Source organism: Cervus canadensis, chromosome 2 (genome assembly GCF_019320065.1).
Source record: "Cervus canadensis isolate Bull #8, Minnesota chromosome 2, ASM1932006v1, whole genome shotgun sequence".
Lineage (NCBI taxonomy): Eukaryota > Metazoa > Chordata > Mammalia > Artiodactyla > Cervidae > Cervus > Cervus canadensis.
In genome coordinates, this window is record NC_057387.1 from 73908308 (window position 1) to 73931452 (window position 23145).

General features: G+C 37.5%; 1 protein-coding gene across 1 annotated transcript in view; it reads right to left on the reverse strand.

Annotated features, from left to right (window-relative positions):
- The window catches only part of IL23R (interleukin 23 receptor), a 67191-nt gene that overhangs the window by 21691 nt on the left and 22355 nt on the right, over window positions 1-23145 (reverse strand). The window contains exons 5-7 of the mRNA XM_043461017.1: window positions 16791-16951; window positions 12203-12348; window positions 5662-5818 (exon numbers count right to left, since the gene is read on the reverse strand). Coding sequence (XP_043316952.1) covers window positions 5662-5818; window positions 12203-12348; window positions 16791-16951 — 464 coding nt within the window. The remainder of the gene's footprint in view (window positions 1-5661; window positions 5819-12202; window positions 12349-16790; window positions 16952-23145) is intronic.

The window sequence follows — 23145 nt, forward strand, 5'->3', positions numbered from 1 at the left end:
TTTGGTTAGGTGATCCACAGTAGGCTAACAAGGGACCATCTAAGGTCTCTTAGGAAGGAGACCAGCAGAACTGCAGGGTGAGTGCTGGAATCCTGCAGCCTGACTCATGCCCAGGTCTACCATTTACCAGCTTTATAATGTTCAGTAAACTGCTTAACCTCCTTGAGCCTCATCCTCCTCTGTACAATTGGAGTAACAGTTTTATTGGGCTGTGGTGATGAGTAAAATTCTTATCACAGTGCCCAACACATAATAAGCATCCAATAAATGTTAGCTGATTATTTATTATCCTGAAGTCACCTGGATTCAGCCACTGAATTAGCCTCTTGTTATTAAACCAGGATAGAAACATACTAGTCTCTAATACAGAGAAATTTGTCCCATAAAGTCTGACAGTATATTCTGAGGTTGACTTATTTTTTCTTTTTTAGTCCCCTCTTATCATTGTCCCCGGTTTTGCTTTCCTCAGTCTGTTACCCTGGTCAGGCTGGATCCAAAACTATTAAATGGAAAATTCCAGAAATAAAGAATTCTTAACTTTTAAACTGAACCATTCTGAGTAGTGTGATGAAATCTTGCATTGTCCAGCTCCATCCTACCCTGGATATGAATGATCCACAAATCGGGCCTGTCAGTCACTTAGTAGCCATCTTGGTTAGCAAAACAGCTTTCCTGTATTATAGTGCTTATCTTCAGTGACTCTTATCTTACGTAATAAGGGCCCAAAGAACAAGCGTAGTGATGCTGGCAATTTGGATATGCTGAAGAGAAGCTGTAAAGTGCTTCCTTTAAGTGAAAAGATGAAAGTTCTCGACTTATTAAGGAAAGAAAAATAGTTCTACGCCAAGCTGTATGGTAAGAATAAATCTTCTGTCCTTTAAATTATGAAGAAGTAAAAAGAAATTTGTGCTAGTTTTGCTATCATACCTCAAACTGCAAAAGTTACAGCTAGAGTGTGTGATGAGTACTTAGTTAAGATGCAAAAGGCATTAAATTTGCACAATAAGGTATTTTGAAATTGAGAAAGAAACTACATTCACACAATGTATATTATGTGTATATTGCTATAGTTCTATTTTATTACTAGTTATTGTTGTTAATCTCTTGCTGTGCCTCATTTAGAAATTAAACTTTATGTTTTATTTACAGGAGAAAAACATAGTATATTATAAGGTTCAGCACTATCTGTGGATTCAGGCCTCCATTGGGAGTCTTGGAATATATTCCCCACCCATAAGGGGGGGTCTACTGTGTAAGGCTTTGTTTTCCATTGAAGTCTAAATACTCTAAGGACGAAAAAGCGAGTACGTCATTTAACCCTTATTATAATTTGGTTATATTATAAAATGATTTCATTTGGTTTCTTTTGGAGACCAGGTTTTTAAAAGCCAAGGGAAGGCACTATCCAGAGGGAACGTGATGCAGAAGAATTCGAGGGTCTGCAGGAAAAGCCACACCTACTTCACAATTTGTCCTGCGGTGCCATCTGGGCAAAATTTTGAAAACACTTTGTTACAAGGATGAATCTATTTAGTGACACACAAATAAGAATTTTAGAGCACAGAAACAGGAAATTCCTGCATGAAGGGAGGATTACTGCCTGGGCTGTGTTTCTTCATACTTGATCTTAGCCAAAAGGCCAAAAAGCTATGTTTCTTCATAAATAAATAAATTACCAGGAAAGTTTGGCCCCAAACCCCACTACTAAGCAAGTTAATTAAAGTATTACAGAAACTATCTTTTTATTTTTTCCATTATGAAGCAATTCAAACTTCAGTGGTGAGGTTTGATTCTTACTGCTTTGATTTATATGTTTGTTTATAATGCTGTGTACTTTTGGTTAGACTTTTGCTTTGTCTGTCTTCTCTAGGATTAAGAGATCTTTGTCTCCTTCGCTGACTGAAGTTATGCAAGTACCTAGAAAGTGCCTGATGTGCAGTATAGGATAAATGAACATTTCATGAACAATTTAAATGAATGACTGTTTTCATGGATACCTTTTTAAAATAGCAATTGATATCAAAGATTTACTGAAAAGCAATTTGGCAACTTGCATTAAGCATCTTAAAATATGCTCAGCTCTTGATCCAATAAGACCTAAAGGCAGAAGGAGAATTTATATACAAAGCTATTCAAAGAAGTTTATTGATAATGGGAAAATGCAATAACCTAGATATTGTTTAAATAGAGAAATGATTAAATTATATTACATCGATAAACTGAAGTGCACCCATTAAATAGGTTTTTAAACTCAACAAGGTAGATTAAGTAAGAAAATCAGGATATAAAACAGTACTTATACCACAGCACCAACCATTTAAAAAATATGTGTACAGGAAAAAACTAGTATTTAATCCATTAAAATGTAAACAGTACTTATTTCTAGGTTGCATATTACAATAGATTTGCATTGCTTCTACAAATAGAAAAAAAGAGATAATTTTTCAAAATGATTTTATGCTAGCACTTTCCCTAACACATTTTTCCTGTATCTTGTTTAATGTGTCTTAGAAAGGAATTTGTACCAAGAGAATAGTTTACGGTTCCTCTTAGCTAACATGTTAGTCCTGGATAGATGCAAGTTTTCAGAGATATTTAATTTCAGCTGGCATTTTTGCCTCTTGAGTGATTATTTAGGAAACAAAGACTTTAAATTTAGAATTGTAGGGTAGCTGTGACATCCCCATTCCTTCTGTGTGTAGTTTCCAGCCTTTACTTTTAAAGGAGAACATCTGTGGTTTGTGGTCCTATACAGTTGTTCATTGGTATCCATGGAGGATTAGTTCCAGGACCCTCTTTGGATACCAAACTCGGAGGAAGCTTGAGTCCCTTAACTAAAATGGAGTTTGTATTTGCCCTTAACCCATGCACATCCTTCCATATACTTTAAATCATCTCTGCTGCTGCTGCGGCTAAGTCGCTTCAGTCGTGTCCGACTCCGTGCGACCCCAGAGACGGCAGCCCACCAGGTCCCCCCGTCCCTGGGATTCTCCAGGCAAGAACACTGGAGTGGGTTGCCATTTCCTTCTCCTTAAATCATCTCTAGAGTACTTAAAATACTCAGTACAGTAAATGCTATGTGAATAGTTGTAAATACAGTATAAATGCTATGGAAGTAGTTGCTGCTGTTGTTGTTTAGTCGTTGGGACCTCATGGCACGCCAGGCTTCCCTGTTCTTCACGATCTCCCAGAGTTTACTCAAACTCATGTCCATTGAGTCGGTGATGCCATCCAATCATGTCATCTTCTTTGTCCCCTTCTCCTCCTGTCTTCAATCTTTGCCAGCATCAGAGTCTTTTCTAAGGAGTCAGCTCTTCGCATCAGATGATCAAAATATTAGAGTTTCAGCATCGGTCCTTCCAATGAATATTCAGGATTGATTGCCTTTAGGATATCAATGACTGTTTTGATCTCCTTGCAGTCCAAGGGACTCTCAAGAGTCTTCTCCAGCGCCACAGTTCAAAAGCATCAATTCTTCAGCATTCAATCTTCTTTATGGCCCAAGTCTCACATCCATACGTGACTGCTGGAAAAACCATAGCTTTGACTATTTGGACCTTTGTTGGCAGTCTCTACTTTTTAATATGCTGTCTAGGTTTTTCATTGCTTCCTTCCAAGGAAGTAGTTGCTGGTGTGAGGCAAATTGGTTTTGTTTTTCAAATTTTCTGGGATTTTTTTTCCAAATATTTTCTACCCTTCATTGGTTAAATCCGTGAATGTGGAACCCATGAATGTGAAGAGCTGACAGTAGGATATTTCTGTAAGCTGTTCCACTTCGAGGTATAATGGACCCTTAACACAAGAGTTGGGGTGCTGACCCTCCACACAGCCAGAACTCCTTGTATAATTTATAGTTGACCCTCTATTTTTTATTCCACTGTATCCTGTTCTGCACTGTGAGTTCAATCCACCACAGATTGTGTAGTGCTGTATTATTTATTGAAAAATATCTATATATAGGTGAATCCACACAGTTCAAACCCATGATGTTAAAGGGTCAACTGTAATTGGTTAAAGAAAGAAATCAATGAGATTGCTGTGGACTGGTGGTAAGAAAACTTGTGTTCTGCTTTAACAGCTCTTTACTCACTAGCAAGGAGACAAGTCATGCTTCAGTTTCCTCATTTGTAAAATGATGCAAATTATAATATCAAATTTATCTGATGTAAAGGTCAAACACACTTATGTATACTATAATAAATGGTAAGAAAATGTTAATTATCAATTTGAATAATCTTGCCAAGCAATTCTAGATTTCATTAAAATAATTGGATTATCTACTAAATTCTGACTATTCTAAAATGGCATCAAAAGTCCTAAGAATTTTAACAATATCAATTTAAGTTGGAATACCTTAAATTAAAAACTTACTTAAGAAAAAAAAAGAGAGAGAACTGATAACCCATATTGCAAATGATTCCCTTAATAATGTGTTTCTAAGATTTTGACATAGAGGGGACCAAAAGAACTTTTTAACCTTATCTTTGGCTCTATGGCTCCCTCTACTTACTTGGTGGCCATTAATATTTACAATGTGTGTCAAAGTGCTTTGAAAACATAAAATAATTCCAAGATGTTATATTATGTAAGAATGACATTAACAATGCTGTGGTTACAATTAAGTCCTTCAGTTCTGAAAAGAACATTTTAAATCTAGTGTGTAAGCTACCCACAGTACAGAGACATCTCAGGATAAGGACTGGGACCAGCATGGAGTATTATGACAATTACAATGGGTTCATTTTATTATTTACTTACAATTAAAAATAAAATCTTAGCCAAATAGACTTTATTTCTTAATTTAATTTTTTTTTTTTTTTGGTTGTGCTTGCAGCTTGTGGGATCTCAGTTTCCCAACCAGGTGAATTTATTGGCAATGAAAGAGCAGAGTCCTAGCCACCAGACTGGCAGGAATTCCCTGGCTAAGCTTTTACAGAATAACATTTAAATGACTAGAAAATTAACTGAATAATATTAAGAGCAGGAAAATATCTAAAAATAAACAATAGCTCAGCTAGGTTATACTGAGAAGAGAATTTAAAAATCCCATGTTGAAGTGTTTTAACTTTTTATGTTTGCTTTGCATTTAGTAAGTAATCAATCTTTATTGAATAATTTTGTGTCTCCCTTAGGAGAATATGTTTTATCAGAATGGCCTAAATAGTGTACTGTAACTCTTAGTAACTTCTTTTTTAAAACAAGGACTAGGGGGATTATATGCTTGACAATCACCTGGGATATTTGTGACTAATGCTGACTCTTGACAACCCCCATCCCCTCTACCTCAGATCATGGACTCAGACACTGGGAGCAGCCACAGTGAACATGCGTACTAAACAAGCACCCCCAGCTGGTTGTTATACCTTGAAATATTTGAGAACCATTACATAAATTGTAGTCAGCCTTAACAAAATCAAAGTGAAATAACAATTTAAATGTTGTCACCTGCCCTAGTTGGTATGATGAACAGGGAAGCCTGGTGTGCTGCAGTCCATGGGGTTGCAAAGAGTTGGACACGACTGAGTGACTGAACTTAACTGACCCGCCCTAGAACAGTTTTGTCGATTTTGATAGAAATCAGGGAGAAAAAAAAGATATGCTTAGAAGAGAGACAAAAGTCAAAAGAAAAGCCGAAGAGATTAAATATAGAAATACACTCACCTATTTCAGGAGTTTTATGAAAAAAGGGTGAACTCCAGGGCTGCCAGTACCTTTTACCTGTTTCTTGACATCTCACTTGAAATACATACGTAGCATTTGGCTGCAAGTAGAATTCTGACTGTTGCTCATATGTAAAATTGGTGTCAAATTCTTTAACCTAAAATGGATGAATAACCATAGTGAAATACCATAAAGAAATAATGCAGTAGGCTTTTAAAACAAACGACTATTAGCAGAAACATATTGTGGGGCACATATTATGTTCCAGACCCTTCTCAACCCTGGGAAAACAGAAATAGAATACTTTGTATAAAAGATAGTCAGAAATAATCAAATACATGTTATTTAACCTTAAAAGTCAAATACGCATTGCTTAGTGTTTGACAACTCTCTCAAGCTTTTAAATCTCAAGAAATTTCAATGTGTAATATACTCTTAATTTTGACCCAGCTGATTTTAATAGGATAGGAGGAGGGGAGACCTGATAGCTACTGTTTGAATTCAGTCCTTCTTCCCTCCCCCATCTGTCTGTCCGTCCCTGTCTCTATGCAGTTGGGTATTTAGATCAATAATTCTTTCTGAATGATGAAATAATTTCACTTGCTAATGATGACTTTTAGAAAAAATTACCTACAAACCAAGCTGTTAAATTGGTGCGTATGCAGATCTATCCATTCTATAAGGATATATAGGAAAACAAAACAAAACATTTAAGATTGTTGAACTGTGAAAATCCAATGGAAGATAAGCAAAAAAAAATAGCTGAGGGATTAACTTAAAAGTCATGTTTCCGGGGCACTACAAGCTGCCATAAAATATAATTAAAAAGGATCCCCAGACAAGCTGGTTCAGAAGGGAGAGAGAAACCAAGGCACTTACACAGCACATTAGTGTGTTGTAATAAGTGGATCTACTGATAAAAAAGTGAGGCACAATTGAAAGGTAAACATAAAAAAATTCTAGGAAAGCATTTATTTATTAACAGCAACCGGAAGAAAACAATGGGCATGAAAGAGAAAGTTAAAACTATCACAAAAATCACAAAAGTTTTTTTGTGCTTGTGAAAGTTAAAACACAAATACACACATGCTGCTGCTGCTGCTAAGTCTCTTCAGTCGTGTCCGACTCTGTGCGACCCCATAGACAGCCCACCAGGCTCCCCCGTCCCTGGGATTCTCCAGGCGAGAGTACTGGAGTGGGTTGCCATTTCCTTCTCCAGTGCATGAAAGTGAAAAGTGAAAGCGAGGCCGCTCAGTCGTGTCCGACTTTAAGCAACCCCATGGACTGCAGCCTACCAGGCTCCTCTGTCCATGGGATTTTCCAGGCAAGAGTACTGGAGTGGGGTGCCATTGCCTTCTCCTGAACACACACATACACACACCAAAACAGGGTATTCACGTCATTTGGAGATTCTTCTGTTAAAACCTAATCTTAATATGTCTTAAAACTTGTAATACACTTAAATTGTAAAAGTTATATAAAGGTCTGTTTGGGGATATCATGTTCCCTGAAAGATATCATTCAGAGTTTCCATAAGCCATATTTTTACCCATGGCTCTTGAAATTTTCTGCTCTTTTAAATTTGAGTGGAGGCTCCTTGGAGTCTCCTGAGATATGGGTGAGATTTTACTAGTGCCAAAACTTTAGCTTCCATATGCACTATTCTCCCGTACGTCTCTTGCTATTATGTTTATAGATAAGTCCTCTAAGAAGAGAAATACCCTAAAGTTACAGCCAGAATTCTAAAATAGAAAGAATTTTATGGAACTGTTACAAGTTGTTTCTACTGAGAAGCAAACCAGGTGACTCTTTAGGGCCTTGCAAGCTCAATATGGTACTTCAAAATAATACTTTCAGAGGCTAAAATTGGCATTGAGAGAGTTGGACCTAATTGTGTTCCTATGGAGAGGGTATGATCTCAAGTGCCAGAAATATAACTTCATTTTTATAGCAGCTAATTTCTTTTTAGAGCCTCAGTTCTCACGGTGGGAGGCTTGGGAACTTAATCTCCATCATTTTGAGGTACTGCTTTTCTTAGAGTTACACCTAAGTTTCTGGGAGCCTCCTTGGGTGAAGGGAAGAATCGCATGCTATTCAGCGTTCTATAATCTAACTCCCTCTGACTCCCAGCCTGGAGCGTGGCACAGGGTGAGGGGTCCTGCTCATCAAACATGAGTCTGAACAATTTTTGTTCTTCCCCCTTACCAACCCATTTCCTCCTGTCTCTGCTCAGAAGCCTCTTTTTTCCCATATTTATTTATTTTCGGTTGTACTGGGTCTTCGCTCCTGTGTGGGCTTTTCTGTCGTTGGGGTGAGTGGGTGCTGCTGTCTGGTTGCAGTGTGCGGCTTTCTCATTGCGGTGGCGTCTCTTGTTGCAAAGCATGGGCTCTGGGACATGTGGGCTTCAGTAGTTGCAGTTCCTGGGTTCTAGAGCATAGGATCAGTAGTTGTGGCACACGGGCTTCGTTGCTCTGAGGCACGTGGGATCTTCTTAGACCAGGGATTGAACCCAAGTCTCCTGCGTTGGCAGGTAGATTTTCTACCACTGAGCCACCAGGGAAGCCCTTGGAGCCTTTAGCCAGTGTTTGGTGTGAGAGGGAAGGGGGTTGGGGATTGGGAAATCTAGTTGGGACTAATCATATGTTTTTTTTCTTTTGATTTTTTGAACTTTTAATTTTGTGTTGGGGTATAACTGATTAACAATAATTATGATAGTTTCAGATGAACAGCAAAGGGACTCAAGCATACATATACATGTATCCATTCTCCCCCAAACTCCCCTCCCATCCAGGCTGCCACATAACATTGAGCAGGGTTCCATGTGCTACACAATAGGTACTTGTTGGCAAATCACATGTCCTTACAAGTTTTCTGTCCTATACCAGCACTTACACTTTTGAAACGCGAAGGCTAAGGATTTGACCCTTTGCTATCTGCTAATTGTTCTATTAGCCATTCCAAGAAAACAGTGGATGCTTGGTTTTGTGCAGCCTATGACTAAGAAGGGTTTTTACATTTTTTAAATGGGTGAAAGAAAGTCCAAAGAAGACTATTTCAATGATGCATGGAAATGATACAACATTCAGTGTGCATAAGTAAATTTTACTGGTATGCAACAATATCCATTTATTTACATATTGTCTATGGCTGCTTTCATGCTATAAATACAGAGTTGAATAGCTGAGAAAGAGATCTTATGGCCTGAAAAACCAAAATTGTTTACTATTTGGCCCTTGAATAAAAAGTTTGCCAGTACCCTGATCTAGCTTCATCAGAGACTTGAGTCACCATTAATTCATTTACTTGAACTTATAGTCAAGATTTCCTACTTTACTGTCACTTCTGTTGACACCATTAAAGGCAAATAGTCATACTAATAGTTGATGTGTCCAAATATTATCTGTGTGAAGTAGACATTATAAATATCAGTGTAAATACAAAAGTGATTATGGAACAGCCCTGTCTTCCAGGGGCTCACAGTTAAAAGATGAGGAAATGCCCATGTAAACTGAGCAAATACTCCTGAGATAGGGTGCATAGGAGTGTGCAAAGATTGCCATTGAGAATTGTGAGCTCAAATTTTTATGCAAGTTAAGGTGTCAGGAAGACAGCTGATGAAGATAACCGAAGTAGATATTCTCTCCATGGCGTCAGCCTTGCAGGTTCACCTGAAGGACTGGCTAATACCTTGTAATATGTATGCAGCTTAGCTAAAAACAGCTGAAAACACCCTCAATGCACTGATTTTTATTTTCAGGTGGGCATCTTTGGCTTAACCACACCTGCTACATGGCTCTCCTAGAGGTTAAGATTAAGAGTGGCAGTAACAGCCAGCATTTACTGAACATTAGCTATATTCCAAGTTGTGGGCTAGCTTCTCTCATCATTTGATCATCCCCACAACCATATGGAGGAGGGCATGGCAATCCACTCCAGTATTCTTTCAGGAGAATCTCATGGACAAAGGAGACTGGTGGGCTTTAGTCCATAGGGTTGCAAAGAGCTGGACACAACTAAAGTAACTCAGCAGGCATGCTTGCATAGCATGCACAGCCATATGAGGCGGGTGTTTATCTTATTCTTCTTTTAAGTGTGGCAATAATGAGACTCAGAGAAGCTAAGAAACTTGCTCAAGGTTGTACATCTAGAAAGTGTCATAACCAGGCTTTGAACTCTAGAGCCTGTGCACTTAGCCACAGGCTTTCTGTGTAACTGCCCACCTCTTTGAAGTAAAGAACTTCCTTCCAGCAATTACCTGGTGGAGGCAGAGCTGAGGTGGAAGGGCAAATCCATAGTCCTTTGTGTCTGCCTATTCTTCATGACTCTCATTTCCCGTCTCCTTACAGGGAGGTAACGATAACATTTTATGCATGATCCAGATGAAATTGACGGGTAACACGTGTGGAAAACAAAGCTTCATTCTGGCTGTTACCAACTGGACTTGGATCATCTCTGTGAGTAGTTACATTTGGAGGAATTATGGTAAAAAGGGTAGGATACAGATTTTGGACTGAAACTGGTTCCTTCATTTTCCAAAAATTTTTGTGTCCAAAGTAACGTAGGGTCTGTGAGAGGTACTTAGTTACTATACTAACACTGTAAGCTTGGAGAACCTGGCTTAAGCTCTTTTAAGCCCTATGTCTTCATTTCTGTGATGGAGCTGATACTACCTATCACTAAAGATTGTGATAGAGATTAAATGAGGTAACAAATATCCTTTCAGCTCCTTCATTTGCCTGCTTCTGATAAAGAGAACATTTTGAGGAATTCCAATTTACCTCTAAGTTACCAAGTTTCACAGTGGCATATATAGCACCACCAGGGGGAGCAGAGAACAAGAGTTTCAACCAAAAAACACTTGGTTTCTGAAAATCTATTAGGAGATACTGATACTATAACACCTTTCTATTTCTAAACATTCTTATAGCTTGTTGCTTCCTCCTACTTGTGCCAAATAAGGGAATTTCATATTCTTAACATCATCCTATGACCATGACACTACCCGTGCATGTGTACTAAGTCACTTCAGTCATGTCCTACTCTTTGCGACCCTATGGACTGGACTGTAGCCCGCCAGGCTCCTCTGTCCATGGGGATTCTCAAGCAAGAATACCAAAGTGGGTTGCCATGCCTTTCTCCAGGGGATGTTCCCGACCCAGGGATCGAACCCAAGTGTCTTATTAGAGTAAAGCCTCATTCACTCAAAGTCTAAGATTAGAGTTTCATTTGGGCTGTTTTCTAATTTACCTAAATTCCACATATGCAAAAGATTGGCTATGAATTTTTTTATTTTGCTTATCCCAGGCTTTATGCTTGGAATTGTTGTGAACACAAATGCCATAATTATTTAGTCAAGGGGTCCAGCAGGATCTTTATTTGGTTATTTACTAAGTGATGCAGAACATGGACTTGCATCTAAGTGTAATCGAAACAACTAAAAGGTCACATTTCTCATTTAAATGAAGAAGGGTAAATAAACAAGTTGGCATTGGGGATTTAAAGAGTAGTTGTTAGAGTGTGTGGTAAAGTTAGCATAGTTTTACCCTCACTTTTTTGACACTGCCTAAACATACTGCTTTCTATAGCAAAGCAAAAGTTCATTCATGTTCAGAAGATAAAGGCTTTGGAGTCATGCTAATCATCAGAGAATAAATGTGTATCATTTCACTTAACTCCCTGAAAACTGACAAATTAATACATGATACATAACTCATAATTAAGCAAAGCCATAAACTCCATTCCCTAATTATTTTGACTAAACTGGCAGCTACAGTCCTTGGGGTTGCAAAGAGTCTGACACGACTGAGCACACACACACACACACAAATGGCAGTTTATTGTACGTGAAAGTAATAAAATGGCATTTCTTTTCAAATACACCAAAATTGGTACTTTTTCCTCAGTCAGATTACTGTTCCCCTATAGTTCAAAATACTGAATTTTTATCACAGTGTTCACAGGTGCTGCCATGTGATGTGATTTTTATTAATGAAACTTGCACCTGTGCTTCTCCTAAGACACTAACTTGCTAACTTACTGTTGGTGTTTAAGGATGGTTGATTTGCCTGGACATTCACTTTTTTTTTTTACCTTATGCTCATTTAAAACTAATATAGTAATAAATCTTACATGTTGAATTGTGCATTTTTTCATTTAAAAAGAGATACCCATAAATCTGAAGCTCTTTTTGAACAAATTTTATTTCCCCGAATGCCTGGTAAATTTCAGCATAGAATACTTACATTTATATTCATAATCACTGATACAAATTTCACCCTGAGACACTGAATTATAAGGAGCTAAATAGATGAATCCCTCCTAGTTGGACATTTGTCTATTTACTAGTTTATGAAAGGCAAGGGACCTTTTCAAGAAATTCACCTCTTTATTTGGAAGCATCATTATTAAAACTAGAGTAGTTTGAATATCACAGTCAGATAAAAACATGTAAAATAGATCATTATGCATCCACTGTGGTCATTAACTTGGCTAGCTTTTCTTTTACTCACTTACATGTAAAAGGAAAGTAAATTTAGCTTACATTCCAAGTTTCATTTGTTGTAGCTTTGTATCTCATTTCACAGGAAACTTTTTCAATTGATGTTTGACTATTCCAGTGGATTACAGTCTTGGACACTGTAGTATTTATATCCTCAGCCCTGGAAATAATGGATGCAGAAGGTATCACTAGAAAAAAACATAAATCCAGTAACTTAAAACTTGCCTAGAAAGAAATTGGTATTTTTTCATCAGTATTTAGACATGTTAAAACTCAAAGTGCTAAACAAAAAAAACTCATGATCTAATTAATAATAATGAAATTTTTCTTGTTTTCTAATTTATTATGTAGGAGAAAACTGCTGTTATTAATTAAAATTCCATTCTACCCATTCTCCATTTCTTTTAAATGGATCTTTAACAGTCTTGTCTTTTCCTACCTCATGCTGCTATATATTCCTAACTCATGAAATCTGAAGCCTGGCCTATTAACAGAAGAATATAAAAAAGAGGTAAAGAAGATATCTCTTCTTTCCTGTGTATGTTTAGGGAGAAATTATGTTTTGCATCTAAAATTTAGTTCAGAGAATCTGATTCAGCAAAATGTTGAGTTGAGATCTTTCACAATCCTATTATTACTCTCCTGTGTCATAGGGAAACTTGTACAAATATTTGCTCCCTTGTTTTGTTAGCTATTAAAGTAAATCTGTACTTGAAAGTATGACTTGAACAAAGTGTCTCACAAGACTCTAAGACTTTATAAATTATTGCTGTGTTGTGTGATTATGATTTTCAAAGAAAAAGAAAGTGAAGTTGCTCAGTCATGTCCAACTCTTTGCGACCCATGGACTGCAACCTGCCAGACTCCTCTGTCCATGGGTTTTCCAGGCAAGAATACTGGAGTGGGTTACCATTTCCTTCTCCAGGGGATCTTCCTGACCCAGGGATCAAACCCATGTCTCCTGCATTGCAGGCAGACTCTTTACCGTCTGAGCCACCAGGGATGATCAAAAGGAAACTAAAATTTTCCTTTGATTTTCAAAAGGAAACTGAAATTCTGATTGTTAATCTTACTATTTTTCATACTAGGAGTCATGCTGTACCTGGAATCTCTGTATTTCTAATCTGCAAATTGTTGTAAATTTGTTCTGACTGAATAGAATACAATCATTGGCATTTCCCATTTCTCCTATATGCATAATAGAACAATGAAAACCCCTGACTTTTTAGATGTATTTATTTTGGGATTGGCTAAAAAGTTCGTTCAGGGTTTTCTGTACGATGGTATGAACTTTTTGGCCAATCCAATATTGATTTAACAAATCAGTGTGCTTTTAGGGGGCCATTATTACAAATTAATATTCTCTATGAATTTGTTTCCTTTTATTCTAAGTTATAAAGTATTCTTTGGGAAAATTATTGTTTTATTTTCAATGAATAATATTACATAAAGTTATGTGCACAGATACATTATTTATAGAAAAACAGAAAAATTAAAGATTTGCTTTCTAGTAACACTGGCCTAAAATAAAATCCTTCGGCTTAACCTAGCATGGTGATTTAGTCACTCAGTCGTGTCTGACTCTTTGTGACCCCATGGACCGTAGCCTGCCAGGCTTCTCTATCCATGGAATTCTCCAGGCAAGAACACTGGAGTGGGTTGCCATTTCCTTCTCCATAACCTAGCATAGAATAAAAGTAATAGTAGTAGAATTAATCTAATTAAAGAGCTTATAGTGCTAAACTTTTATCATCTGAATTCCATAGTTGATTTCCTTTTTCTATTTTAAGCTCCTTGTAATAAGAATCAGAATTCAGAGATTTCTAGAGTCAGGTAAGTGGATCTCTAGGGCTCTTAAACCATTTGCGAATACTTCAGCTCCCCTCAAGGCTATAAATTATGCCTCCGCTCCAGTCTCCCATCTCTGAATGTAGCCTGCTACAAATATAATAACGCAAGCATTGTGAGATCCTTTTCCAGAAAGGAATATTCTGGGGAAGAAGAAAAACTCTTCTTAGTCCTATGAGAAATGCAGATAGAACAATAAGTGTGATTAAGATAGAGGCTTAGCACAGAGCAGATCAATACAATAGAGATCTAAGGCTTCAGGTTTGCATGAGCTTATATTTTTCAAGTAATTATATAATATGTACTTGACCATTAGTTTGTTATACAAGACTCAAAATGTTGAACTTTTTCTCTCATTGCTTACATTTCAAACATTTCCATCGGTTCTTACATTAAGCATTCCTTTCACATGTCATTTCGGCAGTGTTTCTACACTGTCAACTCAGTCCTGCCTTTCAACATATCTCCCTAATTTAATTAAAGCCCAATCCCATAGCTGTTGTGTGGAAATTACTCCCAGGAGAGTCCTCTGCTTCAGTTTCATAGAACAGTTAATTTATCTAATTTGCAGAGTCTCATTCTTAAAGTGCCATAAATCAATATAGCACATCCAGTAAGAATCTAAGGGCTCTGTTGGGAGGGGCCTCCTACATTGTCAACCTGTGTTTTTCAATCTGAGTTTCTTAGAATCCATTTTGGGAGACTGAGAAAGGAGGAGGAGGAGGTGCAGAAACTCCAAACAAGAGGCTCCCTGGTTTAGTGTGAAAAGATTTGAAGGTGACAGTCAGAGGAGATTTTGGAAGGCAGGGGTGATGGTTAACTACAGCAAATCAGCAAGTCTGAGATGAAATCTGGCTCTCCTTCTTACTCGCTATGTGCTTTGAGGAATTTATTTTATCTCTTTCTTTGTCTAAAAAATGGGCATAATGGTATCATATATGATTATTTCCAGAATTAAGTGTAATATGCATGTTAATTGCCTGGAACACCATAGGTGTTTAGTAAATGGATACACTAAGATTGTAATAACAATAATAATAATACCAGTAATACTACTAATATTAATCTAGTTCCTAATAATGAATACTGCCAAAATGATACTGAACATGATAACTCTTAACCATTATTAATCCATTGAGAGGAACCTGTTTTTAGGGCTTCCCAGGTAGCTCAGCGGGTAAAGAATCTACTTGCAATGCAGGAGATGCAAGAGATATGGGTTTGATTCCTGGGATGCAAAGATACCCTGGAGGAGGGCATGGCACTCCAGTATTCTAGCCTGGAGAATCCCATGGATGGAGGAGCCTGGCAGGCTACAGTCCATAGGGTCACAAAGAGTCGGACACAACTGAAGTAACTGAGCTTGCGTATACTATGACTGTATCCTACCTCAAAATGGAAACTTACAAAAACGTGCAGGTCACGGTCCAGAGAACTGTAACTCCAAGAATATACAATACAGTGGAGTTACTATTCATCTCCACAGTTAGCAGTGTTTGTTTTCAAAGCCAATATTCATAGCCTAAGGACAGCTTTTTAGACCAATCCTATTGTGATTAGTTGAGACATTGAGATATTACTTCCAACAGAAGACCGCAGTAGTCCCCAAAGGATATTCATGCTGTATCCTGAGAGGTGTCACATCCCCTAAATCGTTAATCAGCAGGAAAGTTGTCACACACATTGCAATGTGCTTTTAAACAAAGACTGAGGATAGGAGTTGAGGTTCCTCGAACTAGAGGCTTCCTAGCTCTGCAGCCTCAACTTGCCTTATGCCACCTCAGCGTGGTTTCCTCATGTGTAAATTACATTATCTTCTACAAAATAGGGTTGTCATAAGGGTTAAATAAGATAATATATGTAAAAGCAGTTAGTGCTGAAGAAGTGTGCCATAAGTGTTTGCTACTGAAATTATCTTTAATAATAAAAACAGGGATAATTGGCTCTAGAATCTGCAACAAGAAGGTGATTCACACCTGGTGCTCTTTGGCTGAACTCTGGCTTTAGGATTAGAATGTAGATGTAAAGGGCTCAAGGGCAATTACTTTTTGGAGTTTATCTTAAGGAGAAAAACAACTGCTATGTTAAAATTCAGCCTAAAGGTTGTCCGTGGCAGTATAGTTTATGATGGTGGAAAACTGAGAACAATAATAATGGATAATTAAAGATTTCAATTAAAAGTAAGCTTGTAGATTGAATTAATAGAAATACTTATTCTATATTGTAATTTTTTAAAAAGGCAAGTTCTAAAATACCTGAAGCAAAAAATATTAACATTTTAATCTGGCTGGTATACATAGAGATGTCTACATAATTCTCCACAATTTTCTATGTTTTTTGTAGAACTTTTCAAACAAAAACATAACTTTAAAAATAGTGTATATAGCAGTATACTGTAATTCTCACAACATAAGATTCATCACACTTTATTATAATCTTTATTCATTTTCATCATCCCCAGTAGACTGCAAGCAAGTACCTTCCTTGTCTGACTTATTCTCCCTAGCCCTTAGAACTATGCTTGAACGTAAGAAATTCTCAATAAATATTGTGAAAAGACACACCCATGTAGAAATAAGACTGGAAGGATATATAAAACAAAGGCAGCCTCACTTATCTTTGACTTGTCTCAGGCAGCGGGTTATGGGTAATGCTTATTTTCTTTATCATGATTTTTTGGGACCTTTAGGGGAACTCCTTTCAGATCTCGACTTCATTTGATTAGGTCAGCACAAATTAGTTGTTTATTTTTAAAAACATTACAGAATTTTTTATTCTTTACCTATATCATCCAGATGAATTTGTAGTTGTTTTGACTTCTCCATGCCCAGTACATTTGAAGCTTGGACCCAAACCAAATACTTCTTGCCCTTTTGCAGTGAATCAGTGGAGATGTTAATGTAACTTGAAGTGAGATATTCTTGCTCTTCTTCTGTCTCTAAACTTAAAAAAAAAAAGAAAGATTATGATCCCCAGTTATGTTGAATTAATTATTCCTCAATTTTTTGATGCTGTCTTTTTAGCTTGCTTGCAGAATGCACTTTCACTTTAAAATGAATCAAAATTTGTTTCAATTTTGAAAACATAATCAAGACCATCCAGGGTTACAGTGTGACTTTCACGGGCCCTAAGCACCTTTACCTTCATAAACCCCTTTTGCAAGTAAGATTTACAAGTTTGTATATGTGTAGGTATGTTTTTACATATATATATGTGTGTATATATATATATAAAATGTTTATGTTTATATATATAGTATACATATGTATATGCAAGCTACAGCCCATGGGGTCACAAAAAGTCATGACTGAGCAACTGAGCATGCATGATCACTTTTATGTATATATATTCATATAGATTATGTTTTATAACTGTTGATATAAAAGTATATTAATGTCACATGTTAAAACACTGTCTTTGACCTAATGGTTCATTTTTTTCTTGAGATTTCAAGTGAAATTAAACATTTTCATAGACTTCTGAAGGTACGGCAGGCCCTGGGTGTGCCTATTGTGCCTCTTTGGGGAAGTCAGCCCTGGACTCGGTTTGAACTAAGTGAGCTCCCTCTGGGAAGGGGCATTGCATAGGAGTTCCATGCAAAGGCTTTGTAATAAGGAATGCTAACTTTTGTGTTAAATAAGTATTCAAATGTGAAAATAAGAGAATGGCAACTGTGTAAGTAGTAAGTAGGGCATCTTTGAATATTTTTCAGTTAGAGAAAACCACATACATGTTCTTAATTGGTTTGTGGCTAATTCTTTCAGCACATATATTGAGACCACAAGTCAAAATGGAAATGTTTTCTCAGACTGACATTAACTATAGCTACTAGGTAATTTAATTCTTCTTTTAAAGTCTACCCTCATATTAGCACCTAGACCACAAAGCACTATTTTAGATGAAAAATCCAATCAAAATAACTGACTAAACTTTAGGACAATTTTTGCATACAACTGTACAGTACAAAGTTTCAAAATGTCTTCTGTTTTTTTCCTGTGTTAATTAACATATATAACAAATTATTTGTTGAAGGGGAATTAATATGATTTATATTTTTCTGACGTTTCCATTGCACCTAGCCCTAGTTGCAGTTAATAGATTTTCGGTAAACACTGCTGATTTATGGTGATAATGATAAATAGTATCTTTTAAAATTTAATCATTCATCCAACAGTTATTTAACATTTAACACCCACTGTATTCTAAGCACTACTTTAGACACTGGAGCTACCATAATGAACAGAAAAGGTAAAGTCACAACCTTTGTAGAGCACACAAATACATATATAATATGTCTTATGTTGATAAACATTCAGAAGGAAAAAGGAAGGGGGTTAGGAAATGCTAGGAGTAGGGGTGAGTGGGGATTTTTTTTAGGGAGGAAGATAAGGGAAGACATGTCTGAGAATCTGAGAAGGTAGTGCTGGAGCAGTACAGAATCAAGAACTGTGCCTTTCTGGAGGAAGCGCATTGTAGGTGACGTGCAAAGGTCCTGAGGCAGGTCCTTGTCTGTCCTGTTCAAGAACAGTAAGGAGGTCATTAAGGTTTGGTAGACTGAAGGAGATGGGAAGGGATGAGATGAGAGCAGAGAGTCCTAGATGAGAGGGGATTTATCAGGCCCTGTAACATCACATAGGGCCATGGAAGGATCTCTGAGTGAAACAGGAGACTGAACAGAGGAGTAACATCTGATATGTGTGTGTGAAAAGGATTACTCTGACTATTTGTGAATAATAGGCTGTAGCAAGGCAAAGGTGGAGGCTAGAGCACCAGTTTACTAACCCAGGTGAGAGATGACGTGGCTTGGATCAGACAGTGGAAAGATGTTAGTTTTTTAAAGATAGATGCGATAAGTTTTTCTGTCAGTTGAATGGGGACATAGTAGAAAGAAATCCAGGAGGACGCCAGTGATTTTAACTTGAATATTGCAAAGGATGGAGTTGCCACTTACTGAGATAGGGAACATGAGCCTGAGGAGAGGGAACTTAGTATTTGGTTTTGAAAATATTAGCTTTTGGACATTAAGAGGAAACACTGAGTATGAAGTTAGGTAAAATTTGGCTGCAGTTCAAGAGAGATATAGAGATATGGACTGGAGATACAGAGTAGGGAGTTTTACACCATAAATTTGGTCGAGATCTTTTAGATAATGAATGTAGACAAATAAAATAAGAGGTCCTAGGACAGAGCTCTGGATCACGATTCAGTTCAGTTTAGTCGTTCAGTCATGTCTGACTATTTGCAACCCCATGAACCGCAGCACACCAGGCCTTCCTGTCCATTACCAACTCCCGGAGTCCACCCAAACCCATGTCCATCCAGTTGGTGATGCTATCCAACCACCTCATCCTCTGTCGTCCCCTTCTCCTCCTGCCCCCAATCCCTCCCCGCATCATGGTCTTTTCAAATGAGTCAGCTCTTCGCATCAGGTGGCCAAAGTATTGGAGTTTCAGCTTCAACATCAATCCTTCCAATGAACACCCAGGACTGATCTCCTTTAGGATGGACTGGTTGGATCTCCTTGCAGTCCAAGGGACTCTCAAGAGTCTTCTCCAACACCACAGTTCAAAAGCATCAATTCTTCGGCGCTCAGCTTTCTTCACCGTCCAACTCTCACATCCATACATGACTACTGGAAAAACCATAGCCTTGACTAGATGGACCTTTGTTGACAAAGTAATGTCTCTGCTTTTTAATATGCTGTCTAGGTTGGTCATAACTTTCCTTCCAAGGAGTACGTGTCTTTTAATTTCATGGCTGCAGTCACCATCTGCAGTGATTTTTGGAGCCCCCAAAAATAAAGTCTGACACTGTTTCCACTGTCTCCCCATCTATTTCCCATGAGGTGATGGGGCCAGATGCCATGATCTTAGTTTTCTGAATGTTGAGCTTTAAGCCAGCTTTTTCACTCTCCTCTTTCACTTTCAACAAGAAGCTCTTTAGTTCTACTTCACTTTCTGCCATAAGGGTGGTGTCATCTGCATATCTGAGGGTATTGATATTACTTTACTAGAATAAAGGAGAATTGGCAAAAGAAACTGAGAAAAAGCATCCAGGAAGGACCAAAAGAGAGTGCTGTCCTCGAAGATGAAAGAAGGAAGTAAAAAGTTAAGTTAAATGTTCCTGATAGTAAATCTACCCTTCCTGAAAAGGAAGGTAGGAACTGAGAATAAACTGTTGCATCTGGCAATGGGGACGTCATTAGTGACACTGATAAGACCTGGAGGTGGGGGGCAAAAGCTTGACAAGATTAAAGAGAGGATGAAAAGAGAGGAAGTAAAGGCGGAAAATATGAACAGCTCTTTTTGAAGAGTTTGCCATATGAAGGAGCAGAAAGATAAATTAGTGGGAGTGGGGGGCCTAGGGAAGGTAGATGCTACAACATTTTGAAAGCTGATGAGGAGATCCAGTAAAGACAGAAAAGGTGATGATACAGAAAAAAGGAAGGAATATTGTTGGAGCGATGTCCTCTAGCAGGCAGACAGAGAAAGATCTAGTCTATAGTAGAGAGCTGGCCTCAGGCAGTGGTGGTTCATCCACAGTAAGAAGGGAAGACCAAGTGTGGGTTCAGATGTCAGTGTGTTGGCAGATGAGAGAGGTTGTGGTATTTCTTATTACTCTTATTTTCTCAATGAAATAGGAAGTTAGTCATCAACAGAGAGTGAGAAGGCGGAGAAGATGTTGGAAACCAAAGATGAAGCAGTAACAAGATAATGGCCTGGTCAGTAGGGGAGTGACTTGACCAGTGAAGTGCCACAGGACTGCTGGGTAGCTATCTGGGCTTAGCTGAAGTGAGTGACCATGAATATAAAGTAATATCGGTCAGAAATTTTGTATTTGTCCACAGCCACAATTAGCTCTCCAAGCACTGGTGTAGAACCAGTGAGGAGATGGATTTTAGTATATGAACTGATTTTTAAGTCCTAAAAGAACTCAGTAGAAATATAACATCACAGCCTTAAATATATTTGGAATTATATCTAAGAATTCTATCTGGCTATTATGAAAATGAATATAGTGAGAAACATGTGGCAAAAGCAAGCAGGTCTTATAAAGTAGAAGAGTAACAATTGATTTTAGGGGTCTTATTAAAACTAAAAGACCCTATTGGTCTCGCATGGTACCTGAAAATATACTATTGGTGTTTATTCTAAATAGTTTATGAACTTGTCATGCACAGAGATGTTGTCTATTTTTTAAAAGTTTTCTAGCATTTAACATAGTTCCGAGAAGACATGAAATTCTAAATAAATATTTGTTAAATTGACTTGTATAAAATAGAATGAAGGGCCATCATGCACTCATTTTCATTCAAGTATTTACGGAGTACCATACCAGATATTGCAAGTGCTTCCATGATAAAGAAAGAACATATTTACATGAAGCTGTTGAGGGTAACAGGACAACAGTAAGTAGATGCTTTTAATAGCAGAGGTTTTGATTTTTTTTTTTTTTGCTATCGCCACCCATTGGTGCAATACTTAGCAAAATACAAAGGGGCTGAGAAGGGTATGTGAAAGGTCATGCTGGTGGGGTCACCACAGAAGTCCTGTGCAGAAAGAAGATTCTTGAAACAACATAGACACAATTCCTCTGCTTTACAACTTCAACCCCATACCATCTGGAGGCCCTGATGGACCCAGTGCTCCCATGGAGGGAATGCCATCTTTCTGCCACTGTGGAAACAAGTAGGTGGGCTGAGGTGAAATGCCTCTCTCTGTACATGATTTTACTGGCAAAGAGAACCACAGGAGTTGGAAGTGAAACTGCAAATGCTGATATCTACGCAACAGCCAAAGTAGAAAATACCCTGAGAACTCAGGGTTCTGAGTTCTCAGGGTATTAAAAAGAAAAACCTTTTAAAATCTGATACTACCTCAACCAGAAAATTCATTATAAGTCACCTTTTTCCTAGGGGGGAAAGGCCTTAATCATTAGTTAGAAATGAATTTCTGTAATTTTTCTTAATCCATGGATGTATTTTTAATTAATTGTAAGATGAACAGATATCTATTTTCTTTTCCAACTTGTCTGTGGTTACAGGAGCTCATTCTTTGAATTTGCTAGAGGAATACATTCATTTTTATGCTATCACTTCACATCCTTTATGTCCTTTTTAAGATACAATAAAATTCCACTAATCTGGACTTAATCAATTTAGAATTTGGGTTAGATTTGCCTAAGCTTGGCTATAATTTACTCTCAGTTTCAGAAAAGACAGTGAAAAAATACCTTTTTAATATATAGGACCTTGTGTTATTATTATTCAACTTGATTGTGAAGGGAGGATACAGGAAATGTCCATTTCTATCAGAATGATCACTCAACACGTGTTTATTGAGCACTTTCTAGATGCCAGGCCTCATCCTAGGCTAAAGAAATATAGCAATAAACAAAGCAAGCAAAAATTCTTGCCCACATTGAGTTTACATTTCTAGTTTGAATGACTTTAAAATGAGTGGCTTTACTATTGATGTATGTACACCAGCTTGAAAATTAGTCTTACTTATTAGACCACATTTGACATTCTTTCTAGATAGTCATCTGTCTAAAGTTATTGCTACTTGAAAAGAAAGTAAATAAAGTTATTGCTTACAATAGCCTGTAAGTGATCATTTTTGTGGCTTTACATTCATCTTCTCTCCCAAGTCAGTCAGGTTTTGATTTTAGAATGAATCAAAAAAGTCTAGAGTCAGTCTTGAGTTTCACCGTGATGTTCTAACACTCTAACATCGTCTTTTTGTCAGTTTCCAAGCATTTCCTATTTGTGAGCCTTTTCTTATAATTTGCTTTCTTATAAGTTTTATAATACTTAGTTTTGTATTACTTATACTCACTTCTCAGGAGGCTAGGGCTTAGCAAAGCTAAACAAATTTTCCAAGGTTACTCAGCTGGCAACTGTGGCAGATACTATTAGATTACTGAACTGCATCCACCGTACCCCTTTCCTGGGTTTCCATCCAGATAGAGTAGATGTGTAATTCAATTCTGGCCAATGAGATGCAAGTGGAGGTCCATGGGAGAATTTCCTTTTCCCTTCACTACTTTCCTGCCTGAAACTTGGATGAGAAGCCTGGATATGCAGTACCCGAGGACTAGGGTCAGTGCTCTAAAGACTGCAAAGAAGAAAGATAGAG